At 33.7% G+C, this 16,043-nt stretch overlaps 2 protein-coding genes across 4 annotated transcripts; both read left to right on the top strand.

Moving 5' to 3' along the window:
* The first annotated feature begins 645 nt into the window (after positions 1–645).
* LOC107015415 (ethylene-responsive transcription factor WRI1) lies at positions 646–5,028 on the top strand. Its single transcript, XM_015215680.1, has 7 exons — positions 646–1,116; positions 1,277–1,359; positions 1,562–1,570; positions 1,706–1,794; positions 2,158–2,282; positions 2,686–2,762; positions 4,097–5,028. Exons 1-7 carry the CDS (start codon positions 890–892, stop codon positions 4,810–4,812), a joined length of 1,326 nt encoding a protein of 441 aa, XP_015071166.1. The 5' UTR covers positions 646–889; the 3' UTR covers positions 4,813–5,028.
* A 2,078-nt stretch (positions 5,029–7,106) lies between these two features.
* Positions 7,107–14,778, top strand: LOC107008118 (protein FAR1-RELATED SEQUENCE 3-like). 3 transcript variants are annotated; one of them, XM_027916757.1, is made up of 6 exons: positions 7,107–7,338; positions 8,708–11,056; positions 11,219–11,302; positions 11,469–11,618; positions 12,357–12,467; positions 13,976–14,778. In XM_027916757.1, exons 2-5 carry the CDS (start codon positions 8,819–8,821, stop codon positions 12,465–12,467), a joined length of 2,583 nt encoding a protein of 860 aa, XP_027772558.1. In that variant the 5' UTR covers positions 7,107–7,338; positions 8,708–8,818; the 3' UTR covers positions 13,976–14,778. The 3 variants fall into 3 exon arrangements, with proteins under 3 accessions (XP_027772558.1, XP_027772560.1, XP_015062522.1); XM_027916759.1 differs by having other exon boundaries at positions 12,357–12,471; positions 14,365–14,778; XM_015207036.2 differs by having other exon boundaries at positions 12,357–12,471.
* The last annotated feature ends 1,265 nt before the right edge of the window (positions 14,779–16,043 follow it).

The raw sequence follows: 16,043 nt of genomic DNA, 5'->3' as shown, positions 1-16,043 counted from the left end.
AGATATCTTAGAGTAGTAAACAACCATGACAATTCACGTGTCAAGTCAAAATATGACAAAAGAAAACGCATGAACAGAATATTAATTGTAGTCTTGAATTTCTAAATGACAGTATTAATTTTGTATTTTTTGACTAATATTATCACAAAAAAAGTGCTTTAACAATTTGTTTTTATTAAAACAACACTTATTTTAACACGGAGTGCGTCGTAATTATAACAAAAACCAATGCCATTTTTATAACTTTTCACCATTAAAACCACCATCTCCCCTTCTGCCCCTTCACAGTTCACACCACGCGTCCATCTCTTTCTCTATATGTAGAACAAGACATAATTCTTCACTGACAATCCCACAAGTTTAATCCTCAAAATGTAAAAAAAATATAAAAAAAATAAATTAATTTTATTAAAAAGATTCCCATGGAGAAAGTGAAAAAAAGGCCAATTGGCATAATAGCATCATGGTTTCTGAACTGAAAGTCTGAACTTACATTTGTCCATAGTTAAAAGTTAATTAACTCAAGTTTAATTAACCAAAGTTAATTAATTACCCCCTACCCCCCCTACTTAACCCCCTACCCTCAAGTCATAGTGGGTGGGTGTTGGTCATCTTATAAACTCCATTTCACCTCAAATGCAATTCATGTATTTCTTCTCTGTCTATGCTTAATTTGGTAAACCACTTTGGTTTACCAGAAAAGCAAAATAAGAAAAGATAGTTGAAAGGAAGAAAAGAAAACGAACCTTATTTTTCTTCTTCTTGTTCTTAATTCAGAACACCAACCCAATCTCTATTTTCCGTCCTCCCAAAAATTGAAAACCCAGAACACCCACATTGCCATTTTTATCAATTGAATTTTTTTTTTCTGTGCAAAAAGGAAAAAAAAATGAAGAAATCTCCATCTTTTTCTTGCTCTTCCTCTTCTTCTTCATCTTCATGCATTGAACAAATCCATGAAGAAACAGAGAAGCTTAACCTGAAGCCGAAGCCGAAACCGAAACCCAAGCCCAGACTGAAACGTGCTAGTCGAGCTAAGAAAATTGTAAATGCTGATTCACCAAGTAACAATTCATCTACAGCTAGAAGAAGCTCTATTTTCAGAGGCGTAACCAGGTATTTTTTTTATTTTAATTTTTTTGATTCAACCCAATTAAAATTAAATTTCACAGAGTAACAAACACATCTAAGTGAAACCCAGAAATCAAAATTGTATGTTTTGATTGCATGCATGAATAAATGTGATTAATAAAATTAATTATTATTTTTTTTGCAGGCATAGATGGACAGGAAGATATGAAGCTCACTTATGGGACAAGAGTACTTGGAATAGCATTCAGAACAAGAAAGGAAGACAAAGTGAATAATACTCTTATCTCTTTTTTTACTTTTATTTAATATGTGGATTCAAAAAAAAAAAAAAGTTAAATTTTACAAATCAAGATCTACAGTAATATTATATTACTCTTAATTTATATTAATTTAATTAATTTTTTACTGACTCTGTTCTTTGTTGGTGATGATCCCCTCTCTCTCTCTGACTTGCCTCTTTGCTGCTTAGTTTATTTGGGTAAGCTCTAAATCTCTTACAAATGTACTAGTGTTTTTGCACGATGTACAACACTTTTTATGCACAAAAAAAATTATTTTATTATTTGTTTGACTAAATTAATTTCTAATTATTAAAATATCTTTAAATATACAGGAGCTTATGATAGCGAAGAAGCTGCTGCTAGAACTTATGATCTTGCTGCCCTTAAGTACTGGGGACCAACAACTTTACTTAATTTTCCGGTAGATTCTTACTCTGTCTGTTTCAATTTATGTTTGTGTGACCCTAAATTATTTTATTAACGAAAAATAAGTATTTTAGAATTAAATTTTTATGTCAAAAAAAAAAAAAGAAAAGGAAGCGGTGTTTCTTTTTAGGGATTTTGTCTGTGTTGGAGGAAAAAAGGGAGGNCGCTAAATTATTTTATTAACGAAAAATAAGTATTTTAGAATTGAATTTTTATGTCAAAAAAAAGAAAAGAAAAGGAAGCGGTGTTTCTTTTTAGGGATTTTGTCTGTGTTGGAGGAAAAAAGGGAGGAAAATGACAAAAAAATAACTGTAAAGAGTACAAGACATGAAACGTGACGTACAACAAAACAATGCAGGTGGAAAGATATAGCAAAGAGTTTGAAGAAATGCAGAGGCTAACAAAGGAAGAGTACTTAGCTTCATTAAGGAGAATGAGCAGTGGATTTTCTAGAGGTGTTTCCAAATATCGTGGCGTAGCAAGGTATTTTATTTAATTACATTTTTAAAAATTTAGCATATACTAAATTTAATTAGTTTCAATAATTATATGTATTAAAGAGACAAAACACATGCAAATTTAATTTAATTTAATTTTTTTATTTTTTATTATAATTGCAAGTCCGGTACATTATTGGAAGTCAAACAAATTTCATGGATTTTCATGACTTTATGGGACCCACATGACATAGTTTTAGTGGGTCCCATTTGGATTCACTGTCCTATTTGTGTGCTGAGTGGAGTTTATGTGTAATACTTATTTAGGAAAATAAAATGATGAAATATGTGATTAGATTCAAGAAAAAAAAAATTGATCACGAAAATATTAGTAGCTCAGTTTGTTGATAATCAGAACTTATCGTCTCGTTATATTATGATATTGACAGGCACCACCATAATGGTCGATGGGAGGCTCGAATTGGACGGGTCTATGGAAATAAATATCTCTATCTGGGAACTTACAGTACGTCTCTCAACTTTATAATCTCTTTGAGTTTTATTTAGATTTTCGAATATTGATTTTTTGAATGAGTTCTTTCGATTATTTTAGCCATTTATAAATTTCAAATTCTAAATCTGTCATAAGAAAAAGATTTAACACTTTTACGTGTCTAATATATTATAGATATAATAGGATTAAAGCTGACATGGCACATGATCATTGGTGTTTTATATATTATTACTGAGATCAAAGTTAAAAGGCTGAGGTGGTCCAAAAATTAAAATATTTGATGCAGATCTTTGTGGACCGTACATAAAGTTAGACTTTCTGTTCATAACTTTATAAAAATTGAAAATATTCCCCTATATTTATTTTTAGTGGGTTTAGTCCTAAACCATTTTTTGTTATGTGCTAAATTTATGTTCCTATGTTAAGTAAATACAATATGGCCTTAAATTGTGTGGGGGCATCTTTTTAAGTTTCATTAGAGAACTAAATTGAGCTAATTTTGAATGATATGTACTTGGTTAAAGTGTGAGGTATTAATTAGTAAGAGATTTGAATAGTGATTAAGATAAGTAATTATGTTAATTTTGTTTAATGTGACTGGATTAGATCTTGGCTCGTGACATTGTCAGAGCCTTGATTCATGCTTAATGGGGTGAATAATTTATGTTTAATCTTAGTAGACAATTATGCCTTTGGATTGATGCATAGTGTCTTGTCATCCTCATCTCCAACTATTACACTCACTGGACAACTCTTTGTTTTTTAGTATAAATCATTTAGTATTCGGAACTCACTGATCTGACTAGTCTAAACTCGGACCATACTAGGATTTTCTTCATTTTCAATGCTCTTACGCGAGACCTTATTCATGAGAAACATGTAATGTACATTGATGAGTTGAACAAGTAGTAATATAGTCATACAAAAAGAGTTTTAAGTTTGTCACCACAGGTACTTGGGGCGTATTTCGAATGTTAAGTAGTAATATAGTCCCAACTTATTTGCGATTGAGGCATAATTTGTTGCTTTATATGAACGAGTAAGTGCAATGTAGAGCATTTATATTATCGCGTTTTGTTTCCTTGTTAGTTGTTACTGATGCTTTGGCGATTAGACAAAGCAAACTAGTTCAAAACTATGTTGCTCGGACTCTTCAAAGTTGTATCCGTGTCAGATATTTCAAGAATGCACTACTCTTGGAGGATCTGACATGCACTTCTCGTTGTGTTTGAAGAGTCTGAGAAACATAGGTTCAAACTAGGTCTCGTATAGTTGAGTGCAGTAACATTATCTGAAATGAACAAACGAATATATCAAAATCCTTGTTACTTCTTTCTTTACTGAAGGCACTCAAGAGGAAGCAGCTGCAGCATATGATATGGCAGCAATTGAGTACAGAGGGCCTAATGCGGTGACCAACTTCGACATAAGCAGATATGCAGACCATTTGAAGAAACTCCGCGAACCAGATCTGTTAACAAAGGAGGAAAACACAGAGTCCTCTGCTGAAGTTCAATCAAGTGAGGTGATCGAACAGTATCAGCCGGTTCAACAGGAAGAAAGCCAATTTGATTATCAGCTAGCAGAATTAGCTGCAGAACCAATTGTAGTACCAAAGTTGGAGTTTACGCCTGCACTTGATTTTGATGAAGTGACTCAACCAAAAGTTCTGAAGTTGGAGTTTGCTGCTGATTTAATAAACGCAAAGGATCATGAGGAGGAAGAGGACTACCCGTGGATGAACATGTACTTGGACGACACATTTGATTCTCTCCCAGTTTCCGACTTCTCTCTTGACAAACCAACCGATTTGATGGATCTTTTCAATGACAACAGCTTTGACAACAACATTGACTTCAATTTCTATGAGCAATCAAGTGAGAATGAGTTCAACCTGAATGTATTCTCCGACAGCATGATCATCGATGGGATTGAAGCTGATAACGAGGAAGTGAGAAACAATCCGTCCATCTCACCTACCTCATCATCATCCATGTCAAGAACAACATCCATTTCTAACGACATGAAAGACGATGGAGGTTTGGCATCTTCGACAATGTAGGATGTTTGGAGTAAGAACTCAGCTTGGTGTTAAGTATATTATAAGTTTGATAGGAAACCTTCTTCCTAGTTTTAGTTGCTTTTTAATATTTCCTAGATAATATAGAGACACAAGCAGAAGGCCTTGTGACTCCTTTTTTCAATTAGTTTCACCAAATATGAACTCCTGCTGTTTAGCTGAAATGTTGCTTAGTAAACTTTTTTGGTTTCAGTTTCATTTGCCTGTTGATATTCCCAGCTACACTTGCTTTTCCGCTATATTGCTCGGCTTTTTCAAAAATATTGTCGTATTTGTATTTAATTCTCCAATACTTTTGGAGGATTCGATACACGGCCAGCAGCGACATATTCAAAAATCTCCGAGCTAACATAACTTTTTTGTGCATTGATAATGTTCTTTGTCAGTAATCATATTGCATTTTTGACACTAACATATTTGAAGAGTCCGAGCAACATAACATTTGAAGAGTCTGAGCAACATAACATTTCTGTTCATTGATAATGTTCTTGGCTAGTAATCATATTGCGTTATTGATATTCTATTTATTTCAAAGTAAGTATTAATTTAGTAATAAAAACATATTTCAAAACAAGTTTTATCTTAAAAATTCAAGAAAAAATTTAATCAGTGTGATCATATTGCATTAACTAAATTAAAAGTCTAATAAATTATTACAAAAAACAAAAAAGAGGATGCACTCAGCTTTTCAGTATAATTATCGAGAGTTAGAGCTAAAGTCTGTGAATTATACTTGAAAAATTCTTACAATTAGTAATAATTGAATCAATGTGAAAATTTCCCCTTTCTTTTTTTTTTTTTTGGTATTTAAATGGTTAATAAGAAATAAGGACTGAAGTTTAACGGTTTAAATAGAATGTACTCTTCATGTTTTACTTTATTTGCTTATTTTAATTTAACATAAAATTTAAGAAAATTAAAAAATATTTTAAATATTGTGATCTTAAATTAAAAATATATTAAATATAGGGATATTTACTATTTGAATAAAAATCTATCCAAATCGGAAACCAAGCTAAATCAATCGATTCTACTTGGCTAGGTTTTATTTAATTTGGTTTTAGATTTTAAAAATTGATAGTATCTAGTTTGATTTTGATTTTGTCAAATAATGTTTGTCTTAGGGATGACAATAGGGCGCACGAATTTAAGGTTGTGCGGAGCGGGTGAGATGCGTGGTAGGTAGACCGTTGAGTGAATTTTTTTAAAATTGATGTTGGGTGGGGCATGTTGTGGATATATGTAATTTTATGTCGGTTCAAATTTAATTTTAACTTTTTACATGCTGTGTAATAGAGCATAATTTATAAAGATAATTCCTATAAATCTATTAAAATATTCGAGATAGCATATGAAAATTTATTCAATAAAAAAATACGATTTCTTATATTTTTTTCAATTGACCCCTAAAAAATATTTTTTTAACTCACTATCCCATTAAATTAATACAAATTAATGAAAAAGAATTTATTGTAATGAATTTTATTTTTAATATCAAACTTAACTAAAAAAGAAAATAGTAAAAAAAATTAAGCGGCGCAATTAAAAATGAAAAAAATTTGTTATGCTGGGTGGGAAGGTGTGGATTAAAAAAATTATCGGGTTAAGCTCAACCCGCCACACCCTTATCCCTGCACCGTTCCATTGCCGTTCCTAATTTGTCCGAATACTGAAAAAGACTAGTATTTGAATTAAGTTTTATTATTTGAGAAATTTTAATAATTCTAATTCTACATCAAATTTTTATCTGTTACAAGAATCATCCTCTATAGTAGTTGTTTGCGATGTTTTACATAATCTTTACGTTTGAAATTAAAATAGTGATGGAATATTCAACAGTGGCGGAGCTATAATTTCTAATAAGAGGGTTCAAAATCCGAAGAACTAGAACTATCAGAAGGGAGTTAAACATCTACTATATATATAAAAAATAATTTAACTATGTATAAATAATAATATTTTGTGTCAAAATGGGTTCGGGTGAACCCTCTAACAAAGGCTGGCTCTGCTCCTCATATTCAGTGATGATACAGTTATGGATGAAAATGATGAATAATTGGTTTAAAATAATAAAATTATGTGCTATGTAATATAAATTTATGATTAATTTTGATAGTTTTTTAAAACTTATGATATAAATTACATTTCTTAAAAAAATAAAATATATTTTCTAAAAATTTTATACAATAAATTTTCATCCAAATAATATTTTTTAAAAGTATTTGGAAATATATGGCCAAAAACTAGTAACTTAGCAGGAAAAAATAGAAGAAACATAAGAGTGATTAAGAACAAATCATAAGAAAAAGAATTAGAAAGTGGAAAGAAAACAGAGAAAAAGTTCCGTCTGCTTCTTCAACTCGTCCAGCAATAAACCCAGCAACGCCGGCGCGCCGGAGCACTGAAAGGTAGTCGTAGTATGAGTCATTCCGGTCTAATGAAGAATGTTGGAAGCTTTTACTGAAGGAAGCTACATACTGTTTGTTCGAACTCAGAACTGAATTTCAGGTTTATATTCTTCCTAAGGTTTAGCAATTCCATATAATTGCATTCACTTTCTAAAATTTATGCTAATTCCATAGTTAGTATCTACTCCCAACTCAATTTACTAACAATTTTTGTTCTAGAGCAACGGAACTCGGATGATCTCAGTGCTTGTGCTGACTTCGGGAAGAAATCACTAGTATTTTTGCTGTTTGTGGGTTTTGAACCTGAGATTCATGATTCTAACCGTGTTTTTTTTTTCTGAATGCTTCTGTTGAAACTTGAAGACATTGCTATATTCAAAACTGTATGGTGATCTAATTTTTAGGTTACACATTTACTCTTTGATTCTCCTTCTCCTTGAAAGTACACAACAAACTGTAAACTGTTATAATCTTAGCATGAATTCAGTTTCATGCTATAGACTGGAATTCATGGAGCAATTCTCTTAAACAATCAGCTATCTCTCATCAGCAAATGTAACTATGTATACCAAGGTTAGGACAGATTGGAAGAAATCACCTAGTATTTTTTGGTTTGCTCGGTCAAGTTACACACGAGGTGCTGGTCACTGGTCACGGCTTGATAAAAAATTGGGCCGCTACAAATTTGAGTAATTTCTCTGTATTTCAAACAAAACATTCACAAACTTCCTTCCTACACTTGATATAATATTGTATGAATATGGGTACCGAGTCTCTCTTCTGGATACCACATTTCCAAATCACTATATTAGAAAACATTTAAGCCAGGTGAAGCATGCCACTTTGTGTGGCACTTCCATTCTCCAGATTTGCTTCCAAGGCCTTTTGATGTTTTGATTATCACTAAAGCTTGTCTGTTTATATCCTTCCTTCCTCCGATTCTAGAAAATATTATGCTCTTTTTTTTTCTTCATGGAATTAGAGTTTGGGTATTGATTCCTTCCTCTGAACATTGAATTCCCTTATCCAAATATGTTTTATTTTCCTGTTTCTTAATTATCAGAGTTTGATACTATATCTCTCCTTAAAATATTGAACTGTTTTTATACTATTCTGGGGTGTCTTCTTCTCTCTGTGTTATTAGAAGTTATGTATGAAGTCCCTCCTCTGAAGCCCAACTACTTGAGTTTTGATTAATATTCTGCTAACCTTTTCAGCTGCTTTTCACCTGCCAATGAAGGCAACATGATGGGAGATCTTTATCACCTTTCTGCTTTCTGGTGACTGGGAATATATTTACGTTTTAAACAATATTAATTTATCTTGTATTTATCCTAAACATCATTTGATATGCATTTCCATTTGAAATTTTGAGTAAGGAGTATGCTCATGTGTTTAAAACTGGAGTGTTGTCTTATTCTTTATATTTATTATTATAAAATATTGAGTCACTGGTTAACTTGTTCCAGTTCATATGATTTTGAGGCCTGCTATGTTCGTTTCTTTTCATAAGAGATGGCAAGATGACGTTTTGACCAAGAAGAAATAGATTGATTTGTCAATGTCAGTTCCCCAACAAGATGAATAACGAAGTAATTGACATAGAAGGGCAAAAGAGGAAAAAAAGTGGGGAAAGAGCTGTTGAACCAAATCAGAATCCCAAACAGGGTTTGCCGGACAATTTTACTGAAAGAGACACTATCATTGAGGTTGATGGGGAAGAGAAGCCATATGTGGGGATGGAGTTTCAAACAGAAGAAGCAGCAAAGAATTTTTTTGATGCATATGCTAGGCGTGTGGGCTTTAGCATACATGTTGGTCAGTACAGCCGCGCTAAGCCTGATGGACCTATCATTAGTTGGGAATTCTCTTGTTCTAAAGAAATTCTCAGAAGGAAGAATACAGAGAGTTGCAATGCTATGCTTCGGATAGAGAGGAAGAGTTCAGATGGTTGGGTTGTGACTAAATTCGTTGAGGATCACAATCATTCAATAGTGAATCCTAGCAAGGTGCATTACCTTCGACCTCGTAAACACTTTGCTGGTGCTTCCAAGACTGTTGGAGAGATACCTGGAGCTCCAACTGATATTATGGTTCCACCAGTTGTGGTTCCGGTTGACGGGAATCATGCATTTGTCAGTTCTAATGAAGGTGTTAAGGATGCGCCTCCTATGGAGTCAAATCGTGTGACCAAGAACTTTAGTCCTGTCATACCAATAATGTTTATTCAGCCTTGCAGCCGAAAGAGAACTCTTGGAAGAGATGCCCATAATCTTCTTGACTATTTCAAAAAAATGCAAGCGGAAAATCCTGGTTTCTACTATGCTATTCAACTTGATGATGAAAACCGCATGACGAATGCTTTTTGGGCGGATGCAAGATCAAGGATAGCTTATAGTCACTTTGGCGATGCTGTTATTTTTGATACAATGTATAGACCAAATCAATTCCAGGTTCCTTTTGCTCCATTCACTGGAGTAAATCATCATGGGCAAATGGTTTTGTTTGGCTGTGGATTACTCTTAGATGAGTCTGAGTCTTCCTTTACTTGGCTTTTCCGGACCTGGCTATCTTCAATGAATAACCGCCCTCCAGTTTCTATTACAACTGACCAGGATAGAGCTATCAAAGCAGCAGTCAACCTAGTATTACCGGGTACTCGTCATTGTATCTGTAAGTGGCATATCTTACGAGAAGGGCAGGAAAGATTGGCTCACATATATATGGCTCATCCTTCCTTTTATGGGGAGCTATATAGCTGCATCAACTATTCTGAGACAATTGAGGATTTTGAATCATGTTGGACCTCTGTACTTGATAAATATGATCTGGGGAAAAATGAGTGGCTTCAAGCTGTATATAATGCTCGTGACCAGTGGGCTCCAGTATATTTTCGGGATACTTTCTTTGCTGCACTTCCGTCAAACCAGGGTGTAACCTCTTTTTTTGATGGATATGTGAATCAGCAGACAACTCTACCAATGTTCTTTAAGCAGTATGAAAGAGCTTTAGAAAGTTCACTTGAAAGGGAAATTGCATCTGATTTTGATACAAATTGCACCGCACCAATGCTAAGGACCCCATCTCCAATGGAACAGCAAGCAGCTAATCTCTTCACCAAAAAAGTTTTTGCAAAGTTTCAAGAGGAACTAGTTGAAACTTTTGCCCACACAGCCAATAAGATAGATGGTGATGAGACTCTAAGCAAATTTAGGGTTGCAAAATATGAACAGGATGACAAGGCTTACATTGTTATGTTGAATCTTGCCCAGATGAAAGCAAGTTGCAGCTGTCAGATGTTTGAGTATTCAGGCATCTTATGTAGGCACATTTTAACAGTTTTTACAGTGACTAATGTTCTCACAGTTCCATCCCTTTATATACTTAAGAGGTGGACAAGAAATGCAAAAGTTGGACAAGGATCGGATGAAGACATCGTTAAACAAGGAATTAATTCACTCACTTCACGTTTCAACTACCTATGTCTGGAAGCTTTAAGATATGCAGAAGAAGGGGCAGTTTCTGCAGAGACCTTTGATGCAGCGGTTAGTGCTCTGAAAGACGGGTTGAGGAAGATTTCTGTTGTTGCAAAAAGTGTTGGCAAACCTCTTAGCTCACAGGGAAGTGAAAGTACTCAGGATGGGAGCATAAAAAAAACTCCAGCTACTTCTGATACCATACCATCTTTATGGCCTTGGCAAGATACAATGCCTCGTCATTTTAACCTTAATGATGGCGGTTTAACTGCAGGTGACTTAAATCAGCCCACTATGACACCTGTGGCTATAAATCATGATGGTGGCCTTGCTGATAATGTGGTATGAAAAACAAAAACTTGTCTCTTTTGTAACTTGTATGTAACTACGCTTTTTTTTCCATTTATGATTTGTATTTGAATAGACAGTACAAGAAAATACATGAATTTACCAAGGAGATGAATTAACATGTTTTTTCTCCGTCACATATTTTGTTTGATGTAGGTTGTTTATACTTGTTTTAAGTCTATGACATGGGTGATCGAAAACAAGAGTCCCGCAAGTAAAGTGGCTGTCATCAATTTGAAGGTGTGTATACCTGTTTTGGAAAAAAGATTCTCCTCTTGAGTCGCACACTGGCTGTTTACAGATAAATAGTTGAGCTGATTTTTCTTCCTCCCTTGACAAATAAATTTTATGAGATAGTAATTTCCTTTGTGAAATTTTATTTGGACATATTCGACCCGATTTTCAGTTGCAAGATTATGGCAAGAACCCAGCTGGGGAAACAGAAGTTCAGTTTAGACTTACAAGAGTCGCTCTGGAGCCAATGCTGAAATCCATGGCTTGCATAAGTCAACAGCTTTCCCTGCCGGCAAATAGAGTAGCTGTTATTAATTTAAAGGTATGCATTATGAACTTCAACAATTATTTCCTATGCACATTCTGAGTTGGAGCAAAGCAAGTTCATTCAATATGCACATTCTGATTAGTTACACTGGAGGCATTCCAAAGACGCTCTTAATATTAACATTAGTATATTAATGAGCTTTAATATGTTTTTCTTTTCCTGTAAATTTAATCACTTGAGCCAACCTGCATAACTGTTATGTTTACTGCAATTGCTTCTGGAAGCTTTGCTGTTCTGGATTTTCTTCTCTAGTCGATGGATGATGCCATTTTCATATCAAGGGAAAGAATGTTTCTCTCTTTTGATGTTCTGACGATTCTATCACCTGGCACTTGCCTATTTATTCAATATACCAGTGAATAACCAAAATTATCACGTGAAAGAAATGATCTCTGTCCCTTCTCTCTTCTTCCCTTTCATATTCTACGTATAGTTTTGTGGTGTATAATCATCTCTTTATATTCAGGTGGAAAGCACGCCATGTATGTTGATGAAACACTCTGCTGTTTAATTCCCTGATATGACTCTCCAAAGTGTCATTCATGACAGCTGAATAAAGAGATAATAGATCCATATGAAGTACTATTAGATAGAAAAATTGATCATCTTGATTGTCAACCAGCCTTGAATCTCATTTCATTTTGTGGATTGAGAGGACAAATGTCAGTTGAATGCAATGATGTACTGTCCTTTAAGTTGTGAACTGATAGTTTTTGTCCTTTTCTGCCACAGCTTCAAGATACTAAGACACCTTCTGGAGAGACTGAAGTGAAATTTCAAGTTTCAAGGGATACATTAGGATCAATGTTGAGATCGATGGCTTACATTCGTGAACAACTTTGAGTAGGTGAATACTGCTTCTCTTGTTATTCTTTTCATAAGAAGTAGAAGCATCAAATGATTTATTTGAGATGTGAAAAGCAATTTAAATAAATTGCAAGTGTCACCTGAATAGTGTTTTATATTTTGTGTTGATATATATCTTGCATACATCAACCTTTAATGATTCTATACCTCTTGTTTAAATTTGTAAGCTTGCTCCGTTTCTGATGTTTTTCTAAAGAGGTAGTCTATGTAGCAGAGTTGGAAAAAGTACATAGGATCCATGTGAGTCAAACAATAATAAGTAATGCACATTGGATCTGAGTCACTCTGATGAATCAGCAGCATTCTTTTGAGAGATAAGGATGAGATCTTTATGAAGTTAATTATTATAATTATTTGATGGGAAGAACCTCACGTACGAGCTGTATACAAGAAGAGCATAGAAATTTGTACAAAAACATGATTCTTTGCAAAGGGCATTGTATCATCAATACAGGAGTACTATACGTGCTCCAAAAGTGTCAAGCAAATGAAAGAGTTCATACTAATACAAAAGGCTTTATATTTCTTTCTCTATGGTTTAAATTTATGTTGCTCGGACTCTTCAAAAATTTCAACTGATGCGTGTCAGATTCTCCAAAATTAGTGTATATTTGGAGAATCCAACATGGGTGCGGCTTCGGAAGTGAAGAGTCCACGCAAAAGGTTTAAATAGGTGTCAAAGGAACTATTCCCTTTCTATTCTCCATACTTTAGCATCCACTTAGTATATCTCTAATCCATTGGATCTGAACATATTCCACACTACACACTAATATGCAATGGGAGAGTGAAGCAACAATTAATTGACTCTTAAAGCAATCTACCATGAATAACAAATGCATCACAAAGTAAAGACAAAAAAAAAGACTCTTAAAGCAATAATTAAAACTTTAAACGTAACTAATTTCCAAGTCTAAGACAAATATGTCAATAGTTCCTATCAATAATGCTTGTGTGGTGCAAAAAATAAAAACACATGAGAGTCTAAGAGACAGTTGATTTTAAATAAACATCCTAGCGGACTTCAACGTCCTAATGTTACAATTAGTTGTAGTTATAATTTGTTAAATAATTTCAAACAAGCAATTTTTTTCGATTTTATAGTGTTAAGTATTAAGACTTCTTGCATGGTTCAAATAAGGAAATATGTAATAACCAAAATTTAGTTGATTTCTAAGTCCTGAATATTAGGAAAACAATTAAAATACAATCACTAAATATTATGAGAATAATTAAAGACTATTTTATCTAGTGTGAAATTAATTTTTAAATGATTAAAAAGGACTTCATGCTTTTAATATAGGATAGATATTGATAGGTGTCTTGTATTCTTTTATCACCAAATCTCATTGTATCATCTTCGCTTTTATTTCTTTACTCCACATATTCAATTCTGTGGTGTATCTGTTATTCTGTTAGTGACACTAACTTGGTGGTGGAACTTCTTATTTACCTGGTAGAGTTATCATCTTAATTTTCTGCAGAGTTCTCTTTGTTCAACAAAGAGAAAGAAAGTGCAAAAGACTGAAGTTTGGCTTCTTGGGGCAAATACATGTTCTTTCTTTAATCCTTTCGTTTATCATGGGAACGCAAAAAGACGTCAGGGACATCTGTTACCTTAGCATCATGATTGGCTATCCTTTGATTGAATAAGGTCTACAGTAAGTCAGAGAAGAAAACAATTCAAAAGACCAAATTGGAGATATTGGAAGATTGATAGACTTCTTTCCCCTACATCTCTTTTGTTAGTTGCTCATCATTTTGATATATTTCCTCTCCAGATTGCTAAATTATTGGCTGCGCTGCTCATCATCATATGAGGTGTTGTTGTCGATGTATGACAATTATGAGTCTTTTGCCACATATTATGTAGGAACTCCTTGTAAATTGCTTCTAGAGTCAGAGAGAATACTTATTCACAGCTGTTATCTCTAGCAATCATACCAGCCAGCCAGCCAGCCACTCAGTTTGTTCTATTTTTGGTTAGCACTTATTTATAACTATTTCATGTAGTTGATCCAACATACCATGTAATTGTATGCTGGAAAACTAGATGTACATAGAGTAAGGAGGACCTTAGCAAAGAATGTAAATCACCTTAGGTTAGTAGTAGTTTGCTTCATTGATAGGTAACTTAACATTCTTTTCTTCTTAACCAAAAAACATAATATTTTTTCTCTTCTTTAGGATGGGTATAAGTGTGTAATCTATTATTTGTATTCCTGGGTAAGCTGCCTGTATTAATACTTAATACTGTCTCTACGGGAAGATATATCTTTTATCATTATTTTCTTCTTTGTTCCTGTTTTATTCCTCCTTTTCTTCGTTCTTTTATGTTTTGTCGGAGACGAAAGAGGCTGAAATACATGAAGCAGGTTGGGATTGAATTTCAGTTGTTGGTGGCCTTCTGTGCTGAGGTTTGACTTATGATAAGTTAGACACTTCAGTTTCAACCTTGTTATCTGAGGGGAATTTTGATTTACCTACCTTAATGTTAATTTTAGTACCTGTTCGATTTGATCTGATGTTGTTCTGTATATAATCATCAAATGGTTATATTTATACTTGTTTGGTTTGGTATAAAAGGCCGGGTGATTTACTTGAGCCCCGAGGGTCTATCAGAACAGCCTCTCAACCTTCACAAGATAAGGTTAAGGTTGTGTACACGTCACTCTTTTCAGACCTTATTTATGGGATTACTTAATGTTCAAGCTGGCTTTTGGCCGGATGAACAATGAAGTATCAGTGTCACGGGATGTGGCAACTATTTGTAATATGTATCTCTAAGAATAATTTACATAATACTTTTTATTATTGTTGTATGGACTGTAATATTTATTATTTATTAAGTTCATAATATCCATATTCTTATACAATGAACCAAATTTATCATGACAAATACATTAATTACTAGCCAATTGCTCATTCCTTTCATATACTTAAAATGGTTAGTTCCATTACAAAGTATTCCTTTTACCCAAATCGCCTTGGGTTTTGTCGTTCCCTTGGAGATTTTAAGAGTAATTCTTTATTATATTTAATTATTACGATTAACTATTGCAGTTATTATCCGAGATGATTATAATTAAGTATTTACTACTTCTCGAACATAAAATTGCATGTTTGTCATTTAAATGGATTGGTTTTCAATTTTTGTTCTTTAGAAATTGAAGTAATGTTCGGACATAATTTCTGGGATATTATAGTACAAAAATATAAACTTAGAGCACACTGGTTGAACAAAGATGAAAATCGGCCTAGTGATATGGAAGTCCCGTGTGGAAAGATTCTTGCTCAACGGATCAAAGGTATGTTGGGAATAACAAGTTGATGACTCTCGAGAAATCTTATAAATGGAGTTGTTTGACACCTCGACTCATCACATCCTATGGTTGAAGAAGGTTCAAATGATTCAATTGTTCGTCGATTCAAATGGTACGTGAGTTGGGTTTAGAACGTCGTAAGACAGAGGTCCCAAGGATTCAATTGTTCGCCGATTTAAATGGTACGTGAGTTGGGTTTAGAATGTTGTGAGACAGTTCAGTTTCTATC

This window comes from Solanum pennellii, chromosome 1 (assembly GCF_001406875.1).
Source record: "Solanum pennellii chromosome 1, SPENNV200".
NCBI classification, from domain to species: domain Eukaryota; kingdom Viridiplantae; phylum Streptophyta; class Magnoliopsida; order Solanales; family Solanaceae; genus Solanum; species Solanum pennellii.
The sequence above is the reverse complement of the archived record's forward strand: the minus strand, read 5'-3'. Positions and strand labels throughout refer to the sequence as shown.

Coding starts and splice junctions, on each gene's coding strand:
- LOC107008118 (XM_027916757.1), top strand. CDS start 8,819: ATGAATAACGAAGTAATTGACATAGAAGGGCAAAAGAGGAAAAAAAGT. Junction 11,057..11,218: donor GTGGCCTTGCTGATAATGTG/GTATGAAAAACA, acceptor TGTTTGATGTAG/GTTGTTTATACTTGTTTTAA. Junction 11,303..11,468: donor TGGCTGTCATCAATTTGAAG/GTGTGTATACCT, acceptor CCCGATTTTCAG/TTGCAAGATTATGGCAAGAA.
- LOC107015415 (XM_015215680.1), top strand. CDS start 890: ATGAAGAAATCTCCATCTTTTTCTTGCTCTTCCTCTTCTTCTTCATCT. Junction 1,795..2,157: donor CAACTTTACTTAATTTTCCG/GTAGATTCTTAC, acceptor AAAACAATGCAG/GTGGAAAGATATAGCAAAGA. Junction 2,763..4,096: donor TCTCTATCTGGGAACTTACA/GTACGTCTCTCA, acceptor TCTTTACTGAAG/GCACTCAAGAGGAAGCAGCT.